The 13,750-nt window shown below is 44.7% G+C and overlaps 1 protein-coding gene across 1 annotated transcript in view; it reads left to right on the forward strand.

The window, feature by feature from the left end:
* The first annotated feature begins 732 nt into the window (after positions 1-732).
* Positions 733-13,750, forward strand: part of SMAD7 (SMAD family member 7) — a 53,680-nt gene continuing 40,662 nt past the window's right edge. Inside the window, exons 1-2 of the mRNA XM_026666332.2 lie at positions 733-2,342; positions 4,206-4,259. Coding sequence (XP_026522117.2) covers positions 1,634-2,342; positions 4,206-4,259 — 763 coding nt within the window. The 5' untranslated portion in view covers positions 733-1,633. The remainder of the gene's footprint in view (positions 2,343-4,205; positions 4,260-13,750) is intronic.

Consider the following 13,750-nt stretch of genomic DNA (forward strand, 5'->3'; position numbering starts at 1 on the left):
CCCCCCACCTTGCAATTCCCAAAACTCGCCTAAGCAACCCCCCCTCTGCCCCACTTAATGGTTTCTTCCTCCTGCCGCCCCCCTTGCAAGAAAGACCAGGGGCTGCTCCATTGCAAGCATCGCCCACCACTCAAATCCTGAGGGAATTTTATTTTATTTTTTTAAAAAAGGAAGGGGGGGAAGAGAAAGAGAGAGAAGAAAAAGAGACCTGGTGGTCGTGCAAAGCACCTTGGTGGGGAGGGGGAGAAAAAGGGGAGGAAGGCAGGAGCGGAGAAAAGAAGGCGAGCCAGAAAGTCGGGAGTGGGGAAAGAGGGGGGGGGAGGGCGGAGGAGGGAAAGAAAAAGGGCCAGGCGAAAGGAGAGAGAGAGGGGGTTTCCTTCCCTCCCTTCTTTCCCCCTCTCGACGCCCGCAACCCTTCCTCTTCTTCCATTCCGCCGGGCGGGAGCGCGCGCCTCCCTCTCCTCCTCCTCTGCCCCCCCCGCCCCGTCTGCACAAACTGGACGGAGGAGGAGGAGGAGGAGGGCGAGCTAAGCCGAGAGCCGGCGCTGGGCTGGGAAGGAAGGAAGGAAGGAAGGAGCTGAGCCCGGGCACTGCAGCGCTGCCTAAGGGCTGCCCAAGACCCTAGTTGGTCCGTCCCCGACCCTGGTCCCTTGGACGCCCCGCTCCGCCTTCCCCGCCTCCTCCTCCTCCTCCTCTGCTGCTGCTGCTGCTGCTTCTGGGGCTGCCGGCGGGGAGACGCGCGGAGGGGCGGAGAGAGCGAGAGAACTGCAAGAGGAGAAGGAGGAGGAGGAGATCGCCGCGCTTCCAGCCTCTCCTCGCTCTCTCTCTCTCTCTCTCTCTCCGTCTACGGGCGAGGAAACAAAACAAGCCGCGGCTCCGTCCGGCGGGTCGGAAGGGAGATCAAAGCGGCCGGGCGAAGGAGTCCCGAGGGAGCCGGCGACTTCCGAGGGCCGAAGAAGAAGAGGAGGAGGAGGAAGAAGAAGAGGAGGGGGCACGCGCCCACCCCCGCCTTCCTCGGAGGAGGAGGAGAGACCCCGACGGGCTGCTAAGGCGGCGGGGGCTCCGGCCGGAGACGCTTTACAAGCCTGGCCGTTGGATAACCGGGCGATCAGGGGCTCTGTCTTTTTTTGGGGTGGGGGGTGTGAAACAGGTAGATTTGGCCTCGATCTCCAAGATCTCGGACCTCTCGGACTTTTTTTTTCTTTTTTTGCTTGGGTGTTTTCTTTTTTTCTTCCTCTCTCCCCCTCCGGGTTTTTGGATCTCCCTGGATCGCCGCCGAGGATCTAACTAAGCCTCGCTTGAGGAGGAGGAGGAAGGGGGGGTTACCGGGAAGGATCCCGGAGGAGAAGCCCCGCCGGGCGGCGAATCGGACCCCTCCTCCTCCGCTTCGGTTTTTGGTGACCACCCCACCCCCGGAGCAGAGGCGTCCCCCGGGTTTGGCATGCCCGTTTTCCCCGGGCGGGCGGATCGCGGGCTTCCCCGCCGCCGCGTTTGGGGGTCTGCTGCTGCTGCTCCCGACGCCCCCTTTCCATAATCTCGAAGCCCTCCGAGGAGGCGGCTTGGAGGAAGGGAAGGGGAGCCTGGGCCGGCGCAGCCTTCCCAGCCGAGCCTGGGCTTAAAGAGAGACCGGCGCATGCTGCACTTCGCTTTGGGTCTCGCTCCAGCAGCAGCCGCGCCGTCTCCTTCTCCGGAGCCCCCCGGTTCCCTCTTCCTCCCGACCATTTCAGGCTCCTTCTCCTGGCTGCCTGGACTCGGCTCCCGACTCCTTCATGACTTGCGGACGACATGCCCGTTTTTTAGCCGGGGAACCTTCTTCTCGTCCCGCATGTTCAGGACCAAACGATCGGTGCTCGTCCGAAGACTCTGGCGGAGCCGGGCGCCCGGCGGGGAGGAAAACGCCGGCGAGGTCGCCGAAGGCGCTGCGGACGGACGGCCTCATGGGGCCGGCGGCGGCGGAGGAGGAGGCGGGAGCCGGATTTGCTGCCTGGGCAAGCCGGCGGGGAAAGCGGCCAAGGCGCACGGCGGATCGGAGGCTGAACTGAAAGCCCTGGCCCACTTGGTGCTGAAGCGGCTGAAGGAGAAGCACCTGGAGGTCCTGCTCCAAGCCGTCGAATCCCGCGGGGGCACCCGGACTTCGTGCCTCCTGCTGCCCACCAAGGTGGACTCCAAACTGGGCCAGCATTGGTACTCTCTCCCGCTGCTCCTCTGCAAAATCTTCCGATGGCCCGATCTCCGGCCTGGCTCGGAAGTCAAGCGGCTTTGTGGCTGTGAATCTTACGGGAAAACTCACCTGGACTTAGCCTGCTGCAACCCTTATCACCTGAGCAGACTCTGCGAGCTAGGTACGTGCGGAGCAGCGAAAAAAAAAAAGAAGAAGCCGGACTTGCATCCCGCCTCCTCCCCCTTTCCTAACCCCTGCCTCTCCCCCCCACCCAAAATGCCCGCAGTTTGCAAAACAAAGCTTTCACCCTCTTTGAGGTGTTTTTTTTTTGAGGGGGCGCACGCTGCTTTGATTGGAAACTTCCTCTGGGTCCCTCTTGGTTGAGATATGGGGATCTAACCTTAGGGAATTCAGGTGAACCGGCCTGAGATGCGAGGGATCCTATCCTTTAATCTCTTGCACCTGCAGCACTTTAGAAGGAGAATAGGTTAGGGAGATCCAGTTTGGGATGTGAGTATTGTGCCAGCCAGATCCTGTCTGTGTGTGTGTGTGTGTGTGTGTTCCCCACCACCTCTCTGGAGGGGAAGGGAAGTAGAAAATTAAACCTGTCTCCCCAAAGAGGCTTTTAATGTCGTTTTTTTTTTTAATATTCCAAGTGGAATTTTGCAAAGGGGGACAGGCTTGAATTTTAGGTCCCTTCTGAACATTTGCATTTGGATCCTTTTGTGGGTGCATTAAAAAAAGCAAAAAAAGACCCAATTGCCTTTTGGAAAAGCAGTTTTGGGACAACCATGACCTTAGATGTGTGTCTGTGTGTGTGTGTGTGCACACGTGTGCGTGCATTTAAAGTTCCTGGTTAGGAGGAGGGGAGGAATGGATGAAGACTGCAACTTTTACCTGTTAGGGTTCTTTTCAGGGAAGAAATGTTTCCGAATGTTGACAGCAAATTATTTTTAAAAGGGGTGGTGCAACCAGGGGCAGGCAGGCAACTGCAGTGTTTTGTGCAAAAAAAGCCCAGGGTGTATGTAATTTAAAAATAAAATTAAATCTGAAGGCTTTTGCAAAAAAAAAAAAAAAAATCCCTTCCAGCATTTTCTAGTTTTAATACACGAATCTTGCCATTTTAGCAAAAGCCTTCCAACCCTTGGCTGGCTGGCTGGCTGGCTCCTTGCATCTTCAGTGCCCTCCCGCCTCTTGGGCCTCTCTTGCCTCAAAACTATAAAAGCTAACACATAATTTCCAGGCCTTCAATCTTGTTTGCTTTTCTCCTCTTTGCCAAGTGTGCCTTTAAGTTTCCACCATTGGCTAAAATAAAATAAAATTTAAAAAAAGCGGGGGTGGTGTTTGCGTGGGATAGAGAGAAGAAAGACAATCTCCCCACAGCATGATTGAAATTGCAAAGGGTCTTCTGTTTTTTTCCCCTTCCTTTTTTAAAGTGGGGGGATTAAGTTCATGATCTGTAAAGGAGAGGCTTGCTTTGGTAGGTTTAAACCCCATTAGTGGGCAGCCTTGCCTCTTCCCCCCCAAAACCCTCATCACCACCAAACTAAAGCCTTTAGCCCACCCTCCTTCCTTCCTTCCCCCTTTTGCAAAGGGTTTTTTTTTGGGGGGTAAGCAGGGAGAACAATGCATCTGTATTGGGTGCCTCCCCGTTATTTCTCCCCCTCCTGCCCTCCCCTCCCCTTTTTTTTTTTTTTTTGGTGGGTTAAATTGCATTTGCAAGTAAGCTGGTTGGGATTATCGGGAGCGCTGGATCAATGGGCGATTTCCAGGACTGGAGCGCTTGGGTACAGCCAGAAAAAGCCCCTGCCGAGACAGCTACGGGAGCAGAGATAGCGCAAGAGCTGGCGCCAGTGAGGCCCCTTTGTTTATCTGGCGGTTAAATATCAAGGCAGTTACCGCCAAGTTGCCCTGCCTCCAAGCGCCAGGCTAAGACAAACAGTTTTGTTACAAGAATGCCTCTCTTATCATAAGTTCCTATCTCTCCCCCCTCCCTCCCTTCTCATGGCTCTGATTTTATTTTCTCTGTACTTTTCTATTGCAGAGTCTCCCCCTCCTCCTTACTCCAGATACCCAATGGATTTTCTCAAACCAACAGGTAAGTAGAATGGATTTTTTAAACTAAGTAAAACTTAAATGTTGAGTGGGAAGTTTTTCTTTATTCATTTTTCTTTCTTTCTTTCTTTTCTTTCTTTCTTTCTTTCTTTCTTTCTTTCTTTCTTTCTTTCTTTCTTTCTTCTTTTTCTTTCTTTCTTTCTTTTTCTTTCTTTCTTTCTCTTTCTTTCTCTCTCTTTCTCTCTCTCTTTCCTCCCTTATTCCGAACCCTTGATTTTTTATGACTGTATTGCTGCTGTTATTTTGCTCTTTTTAGCTCTTCATTTGCTGTGGGTTTGCCCAGTTAATCGGAAGGATTTCCCATTGCAATAAGTGAGCTTGACTCCTGAATAAAAGGGCTGTCTGAGTTCTTTTTACAAGGGCTGTTTTTGTAGATTCCTGTTTACTGCAACAAATCCATGTTCTAAAGAGCTCATGCCTGGGTCTATAGATATAGGATTGCAGTCAAAGTTTATAAATTCTAGGAGTTAAGTTGGATTTTATAGGTGTGTCTTTGGTGCTATTCTTTTTTTTTTTTTTTTAGTTTAACCAAGTCCTCTTGAGATGCAATAAGGCATCTGCACTTTTATATGGCCTTTTACAGTTGGAAGGAACCTTAAAAGATCATCTAGTTCAGCCTTCTGCACTATGCAGGGGAATTATTTAAATCATCTATGAGGATTTCTGACTGTTTACTTAGAAGTAAGCTCAGATGCTCTGTCAAGTTAGGTGACTATAGGATTGTATCTGGGACCTTCAGACTCTTCTTTTGGAAAATGAAAAGAAAATTCATAATCGATTAAGATGCAAAATGAAAGTTCATAGCTTCCTGTCAACTTTATTTTTATAATATCTGGAACAATTGGAATGTTTTAATTTTTTTTTAAAAAAAATGACTAATCCTAGAAGTGAACTTTCAGGTAAGCAGCATTTCCTGAAACCTTCTGTTTTGCATTTCATTGGGCCCAAATAAAGTATTTTTTTAAAAAAAAATTGCAAAGAAGCACTCGGATGTTTTTAGCACAGTTTGCTCGGCATGCTTGTTGCTTGTAATTGAGTGGCAAACTGCCAAGGTAGAAGCCCGTTTGAGGCTGGCACCAAGCGCTCTTGCGGTTGTCTGCATAAACTTTTGGCTGGCAGCAGGCTCACCCTCTGCTAGATAAATAGGCTGGCATTGTGGAAAAGAGGGAGAGAGAGTCAGTGCGGTGGTGGTGGGAACACCAGAAATGTGGATGCAGTCAAAGGGAGGAGAAATAAAATTCCACAAAGCCACTTCATATCTCTTCTGACAATTAATGGAGCAAAAATAGAGATTACAGAGAGGTTGTCTGCACTGATTACACCCTAATGTTAGGGAAGGCGGTAAGTTGGGCATGGCTCAGAAAGATCCTCTTACAAACTCATGCTTGTCACCTACCTTTCTCATCCTTACTCATCCCCCTCAAAAAAGGACAACGATTGCTTTGTTCTCGGAATCTGATTAAGCTTGCCCAATTTAAATGTCCTTGAAAAACATTGGGTGACCCGTCTTTGATACTATTGTATGTACATTGTGAGTTCTTTGGCATAAGGGACCATGCTAAGGAAGGATATGAGAACTGGGACTGCCTCTGCCAAGTTTATCCAGTAGGAAGGTTGGAAGATTACAGTTAGATGAAAAAGCTTGAAAAGGAAGTGTTGATCTGTCCTAAGAAACAAGTTAGGGGTTATCAAGTTCCCAATGATTGGTCACATTGTTGTATGACCAGAAAAAGGATCCAGAAATGAGGTAATGCGCTCCAGAGATGAGCTAATTTTCTTGACAAGTTGGGATTAGGAAAAATGCGATGTTTATTGAATGCAGGAAGCCCTCAATTTATGACCATAATTGACCCCAAAATTGCTAAATGAGAAATGTGTTAAATGTGTTAAAGTGAGTTATATTTATATAATTATATTTATATATTATATTTATATAATTTATATTTTGCAACTGTCATAAATATGAGTCAGTTGCCAAGCCTCACAGCTGTGAGGATGCTGTAACAGTCATAAGTGTGAAAAAGGGTCATAAGTCAACATTTTTCAGTGCCGTTGCAACTTTGAATGGTCACTAAACAAATTGTTGTAAGTTGAGGACTGGTGGTAATTTTGGTAGCTGTAGGAGCCATCTTGAATACATCGATGGGGGGAACAAGTTTATTTCCATCCCTTTATTTTCTTTTAAAGGAGGTGAGTGGGTAGCATTTATTCTGTTGGTCAGTTGCACAAAGTCTTTTCATGTATCTTGCCAAAGTGTCAATTGAGTTTTGCAGAATAGAGTTCCACAAACTCTACTGTATACATCCTCACTGGGACTTCTTGATGGCCTTGATCTCATGGCCTGTTGTGACATTTCCGTGTTGTAGATGAGTCCTCAAGATGTGGCTTAGATATACCATTTATCCATGCTTCCCTTCTCACCCCCTTGTGAAATGAGATTGCTTGCAAACAATTATATGTGGGTTAGCATCTTGCGGCCTACAGGATTATGGAGAGAGGTGAACAGGTAACCGAAGATGGGAGATTTTAAAGCCAGACAGGCCTAAATATAGCAAAGGCAGTTGCTGCTAGACTACAGTTCCCAACATCCTCGTCATTGGCAGTGTTTGCAAGAGTTGTAGTTCATTAAGACTGCTGATCTTGAAACAAGTTTGGGATGTGTGTTTACTGTACACTGTTGTGGCCTTGTGAACTTTCTGTTGTGACTTGGGCAGGAGAAGTGTTGCAGTTGATCAAGCAACTCTGCCTCAGGGATTGGAAGATCTGGATCTTCTGGTAATTCCTTGTGTGATTTAACAGTAGATCACAAAGAATTTCTGGCTAGCTATAGCAACAAGGCTGCTGTGATGAAGAGAATTTGGGGAGGAGATTTCTGTGTTTGTGTGAGAGGCAAAGGATACTGATTTTTAATTTTGAGGCACTCAAGGAGGTACCTTGTCCTGATTGGATTCACACGTCGTGGTTTGCTAAAAAGTAGGATTTATTGCATTAATCACAGTTGACTGAGATTCACCCCACAGCTGAAACGAAATGAATGCAAAGCAAGAGAAGAGGTCAAGTTCTCCTTATGCTGAGCTACTATTGGTAGGTGGTCTTGGGGAATCTTCTAGGTAAAAATCTGAGTAGATTCCTTAAGGTTCCACCTAAATTGAGCTGAGGGCCATCTAAGATCAGATGGTATTCCTGCAACTAACTCAAGGGTCTTCAAACTTGGCAAGTTTAAGACTTCAACTCCCAGAATTCCTGAGCTAACGTAACTGGAGGAGGAATTCTGGGAGTTGAAGTCCACAAGACTTAAAGCTGTCAACTTTGAAGACAACTGAACCTAACTTATTTGGTAATGGATAACCCAAGGTTTACTTCGATGAGCTCTGTAGGGGAAAGAGACGGGAACCTCAAGGGATCTATATCTCATCTTGTGCTTCTATCCCCTCTGTCCAGTTCTTCTGTCTTGATTTCTGTTGGCTGCTGAGGAACTTTCCAATCCCAAACATTTGTGCTTGGAATATCAAATATGAATGTATGAAAATGTACCAAAAAAAGGCATAACTTTCTCACGTCTTTGATAGCTTTATCGGTCAAGTGGTGCTCCTGTAGTTTTACCTCACAAATAAAGAGGCAGGGTTCACCTGACAGAGAATGGGCTGGCTCAGGGTTGCCTAGACCCACATTTTAGCTGTTATATTGGTTTACAGATGAGGAGGAGGAGGAGGAAAAGGGATATTATCCATTTAGTTGTGTCTGACTCTTGACGATACTATGGGCCAGGTCTCCCCACATCAGAGGTCTCCAAACTTGGCAACTTTAAGACTTGTGGACTTCAACTCCCAGAATAGCTGGCTGGAGAATTCTGGGAGTTGAAATCCACAAGTCTTAAAGTTGCCAAGTTTGGGGACCCCTGCGCCACATCTTCAGCTCTTGCGCTACTATGAGTTTTTCTATGCTCTGGCTGGGCCCCCTTTGATGATGTCCAGCCAAAGTGTTCTTGGGCGGCCTAGTACTGCCAACTCTTCCAAACATCGTTTCTTTCTCCAGTCAGTCCCTTCCCATGATATGGCCAACATTAAGTGAGATGCAATTTTTGTGATTTTGCCTTCTAGTGACATATCTGGTGTTACACTCTCCAGTACTTGTTTGTTAGTCACCTTTGCTGTCCAAGGCTTACATGTAAAAGTGGTTAAAACTTTGGAGGTTTTAAGGAAAACCTTTCTCCCCCCCCCTTTTTTTTTTTTTAGCATCAGTTGTCTCTGAACAGACATTCGAAAAGTGTGGCCAGTAGCCAGTCACATTGGGGAAAAAATAACAGCAGAAGGGGGCTATCCATTTTTGTTTGTGGTAAAGATGCTTGGATAAAATCTAGGAGCAGGTGTTTAAACCTCCCTCCTGCTTCTCAACTTAGAGAGCAATATTTATTCAGTAATGAATGGTGCATGTAAACAGTCAAAAGAAACCACAAACCTTGACAATGCCGTTTTTTTTTTTTCTTTTTTGAAAGGAAAAGTTCTGCATATTGGCTAATGGGAAGTGATTAATAGAGCCAGTCGGAAGTGTAAAAAAAAGCAAAGAAGCGTCCGGAGGACTCTTTCTCTTCCTCAAAACCCATTTGGCAGTGGAGCCCTGAATAGGAGACAAAAATAATTCATAAGTCTGTCACTGCAGGTGGTTATTATAACCTCTGACTCTCATCAAACTTCCTGTTTAATCAAGGCCATTGTGAGGAGAGCGAGTAAGGAAATTGTCTGTCTTTTATTCTCTTGCAAATTTTGCAAGGGGGTCTCACTTTTTCCACCCTGGGTGCTTGAAACCCAAAGTGTGTTGCTAAAGAAATGGTTTGAATTCAGAGGAACAGTTTTCCTTTTTCCTGCATGGGAAGAATTCGGGTTGGTGTAGTAGTTAAGACTGTTTTGAAGATTCAAAGTTCATTTCCGGAGCCGTTTTTTCTTTTTTTTTATAGAGCACTATATTAACCATATGGAGGAAGAGCTCTTCCAAGGCTCTATCAATGAAGGCCTGTAGCAGTTAGCTCACACGTTTTTAACTATGCCAGACACCAGTTATGTCCAAATGGTGTGGATTTAATCAACTCATTGATGCAAAAGTAGCATTTGGTGTGCGTCAAAAGTGAACATGGAGAAAAAAGTTAAGATTTCTAAGAGGGAGACGTTGAGGGGGTTTCGGAAAAGGCAAAACTGTGGCTGCAATCAAAGCTGGCCTTTTGATTTTCTTTTTGGAAAGATAGCTTTTGAAGACACTGATTTCCAGAACTTCAGAAGTGGACACATAGTAAATCTGAAAAGTTGTTGAGGTGTTATATTATTTTCAAGACAGGGCATTTGAACCCCATTGTGCAGCTACGCTCTTGAGCTTAGCAGTTCCAAACTTTCAAACATTGTTTCTCAATTTCAGGGATTTTAAGATGTGTGGATTTCATGGCTGGCTGGGGAATTCTGGAAGTCCACATACCTTAAAGTTGCGGAAGTTGAGAAACAGTGTTTTAAAGTAATTGCATTTGTGACTTCATGTGTGCATGAGATTATTATTTACCTCTCTCTTTCTTTCTCTGTCTCTCTCTCTCATCTATCTATCTATCTATCTATCTATCTATCTATCTATCTATCTATCTATCTATCTATCTATCATTCTGGAGAATTCTCTATTCTTGCCTTTTTTTCCTTCTTCCCTATTTCTCCCATCTAAAGAAGGATTTATTTGACTGAAGGGTTTATTTGATACCATATTGCAGAGAATCTTAATTCTTCTCAGTCTGTTCTCAGCATCCTGGCGCAAGATCCCCTTTCTGTCAGGAATGTTTTTAGATGAAGTGTTGAGTGAAGCGTTAGTCACTCTAAATGCTTTATACAGGATGGCTTCTTGTGGACTCTAAGAAAGCCATAACACTTAATTTAAGTAGTTTAATATTAGCAACTGTGGAGTCTAAACACGATCCTTTTTCAGATACCAGTAAAGGACTGTCCAATGATTAAATCAGGAAAATTTTTGTGAAAGATGGCCTCATCTGTCTGTAGTCGTAAGTCACTTTTTTCGGTGCTATTGTAACTTTGAACCGTCACTAAACAAAATTGTTGTAAATCAAGGACTATCTTGATTGGAGGTTACTTTTTGCGTCTGAAAGCAAGAAAAGCATTAAAATTAGAAGTTGCATACTAGATTTAATTCTGCTTGCTGTAAGCCGATAATGAACCCATTGAATTAAGTCAAAATTGACATTGTTTTGGCAATTTTCCTTTACCAAAATAGGCCTTCACCTCATTGATGATAGTTGTTTCGCCATCACTACAAAATCCTGTTCTTGAAATTAGCAACTGGAGGACACCATATACAGCTCCTCCCAATAACCTGTTCTTGTGAGATAGATAAACATGAGGTATTTCCCCCAGGTCGGGGTGTTCTAAAACCTTTTAAAAGAGCCTGTAAAATCTCAGAGTAATCGAATATAATATTCAAATGTGTGCAATTAAAATAGTTTTTTTTTTAAAGACAAGAGAAGTAAAACAGGATGGTAAATTATTATAACTATGTGCAGATGACCAAAAAGATACCAGTGTGGTCTTCTTGAAAAGGGACTGAGAGACAAATTGATGCAGGTATTTCACATTATTGTTGTGCATTTCTATTTTCCTCATGATGGGTGAAATCTTATCATGCTGTTACCTCATGTTTTCACTTTCACTGTTTTCACCTTGATGGTTTGGGGTATTTTCACTAGTTTCACTTTGATGCAGAAGCTGATTGTTAAAAGCTGAACTAGCACGCTGTTTACTCATGTGTAAAGCTGCCTTATCTGGCTGCTAAATTCTGGTCAAAAACCAGGGCAAAGCAAGAGACACAAAACCGTTATTATTATTTGCTTCTATCTAGTGATCTACAGATCTTGCAGCCTAAATTTTAATAGATCTGCTTAGGTGAAAATCCTCTTGTATCATTAGGATCTGTCCTAGCGGATTTAACCATGTGAGTCATCGGTTGATGGTTCTTCAAGGCATTAATTGATTTCATGTAAAGTTGCATATGTAAAACCTAAGTTAAGACTTTTATATTTGATTTTGATTTACTGATTTGCCCTTTCCATGCAAATCAGGAACCTTAAACCCAAAGCAAATCCTCATATTGGGCAGAAGTGATAGGTAGTCCTTGACTTACAACCATTCATTTAATAACTATTCAAAGTTACAACGTCATTGAAAAAAGTTGACGCATGACTGGTCATTTGCACTTGGGACTGACTATTCCAGCAATCCCAGGTGATCAAAATTGGGTGCTGGGCAACCCAAGTCACAAAAGATGATCACATGACCCTGGGTCACTGTAACCGTCATAAATACGAGTCAGGTGCCAAGCATCCAAATTTTGATCATACGATCATGGGGGAAGCAGCAACGGTCGTGTGAAAAACGGTCCTAAGTCGCTTTTTTCAGTGCCATTGTAACTTTGAGCAGTCACTAAACCAATTGTTGTAAGTCGAGGACTATCTGTGAATAGTTAAAGTAAGCCGTTATATATTGGGCCTGCGAGTTTGAACGTTCTGTGCCATTTTGGGTCTCCGAATTTCTGTCCCTACTTTAAAGAAAAAGTATTGGCGTGCATAGAGCGAGAGAGGAAGACTGCGGACCTTCCCCAGTATTTTAAATCCGTTGCATGTGTGAGACATTGTGCATGATGGGGGTTACAAGTGATAAAAATAGCTGAAGGGTGCAAAGTGAAAGGCAGACTCAGGTGTGTCCAGGGAGAGGGGAAATGGCCAAGGTGTGGGATGGAGCAACATCGTATAAGCCCCACCCCTTTTGTACAAATGACATCACACAACTTCCGAAGAGGAGAAGCCTAAATTCCAATACTCCATTCAGCACTTCGTCTTCTCTCTCTCTCTCCCACCCTCTCTCCTCTCTCTCTCTCTCTCCCTCCCTCCCTCTCCCTCCCTCTCTCCCTCCCTTCCTTCCCTCCTTCCTTCCTTCCTTCCTTCCTTCCTTCCTTCCTTCCTTCTTTTCTTCCTTCCTTCCCTCCCTCCCTCCCCCTCTCTCTCTCACACACACCCTCTTTGTAGCTGCTCTCTTCTTGGTACACACTGCTGCTTAAGGAATACTTAGCTGAAGATTTTTGAGTTTCATTCTCATTAATTTACCCGTTGTTATGAGGTGGTATTATTACCCAAACTACCTCAATGAGGCCTAGATCCTTGGTTAAGTCTCCCTCCAAAGCATTTATTTGCCAGCCACTTTTTCCCCCTTCGTTAAAGTTTTAATTATAAAATAGCTGTTTCCTTAGACCGCTGAAATGCCACACATTGAGAAAGTCTACAGTATTTCACAAGTAACTCAATTTCCTGTATGTTCCATTGTTTTCGGTTTGATTAAGTGCATCCTGTTCAACTGTATATTCCTGTTCAGGGTTATACTTAACTCCGATAAAAAGGAGATTGTGGAATGTCACGGGCATAAAAGAAAAGTTTCCATATCTGTGAAAGAAGGAATGCAATTATCGGAAAAATAATTTTCGGTTGTTTAAAAATAGGCCGTTCTAAAGTATGTCTTTCAAATTTACGTAGCCATATTGACCAAGTGCCAGTGGTTTTGGCTGGGCACAGCGATAGATAAATCAACTTCTAATTTATATATTTTTCCTGGCCTCGGCTTTAAAAGATTACGCTTTCCAATGATTTGATGGGGAAGCATATTTGGAATAGGACAAAGAGTAAGTTGACCATACTTTAACATATAGGGAGAAGAGGCAATTCTCACAGAAACACAGTCAGTCTTCGACTTATGACCACAATTGAGCCCCACAATTTCCGTTGTTAGGTGAATTTTGACCTCTTTTACGACCTTTCTTGCCACAATTGTTAAGTGAATCACAACAGTTGTTAACTTAGTAACATGGTTGTTAAGTAAATCTGGTTTCCCCGTTAACTCTGCTTGTCAGAAGGTTGTTGCAAAAAGGGATCGCTTGATCCCAGCAACTGTCATTTATACGAGTCAGGTGCCGAGCGGTTGAATTTTGATCACGTGACCACGGGCAGGTTGCAATAGTCGTGCAAAACAACGGTCAGCGTTCACTTTTTTTCCAGTGCCATTGTAAACTTCGAACGGACACTAAATGAATGATTGTAATTCGAGGACTACCTTGTATTGAGAAAAGAGAAATTGTTTTTTTAAGTATGAAACGTCTTTGGGAATACGCTCTCTCTCCTTTCAGCCATCTAGGTTGGCTGAGTTTCTCAATTGAGAAGACCATTGGAGTAGCCATGAAAAATTCCTTCCGGATTTCTCAGCTTCGGTTCAGCAAAATGGAATTCGGTCGCCCAGGGTTGACTCAAGAAAACAAAACCAGTTGAACCGAAGAAAGGGGTTGTGCATTGGGAGGGAGGATGACTTTCAGCCAGTCTATAATCTTCGTCTCTTTGACTAACGATGGAGCAGACGTGGTGCTAAAGATCGAGGGTGGATGTTGCATGAAACA

The sequence above is a fragment of the Notechis scutatus genome, chromosome 2 (genome assembly GCF_049901735.1).
Source record: "Notechis scutatus isolate UNSWTSFEM ecotype Mainland chromosome 2, rNotScu1.2, whole genome shotgun sequence".
Taxonomy (NCBI): Eukaryota; Metazoa; Chordata; class Lepidosauria; order Squamata; family Elapidae; genus Notechis; species Notechis scutatus.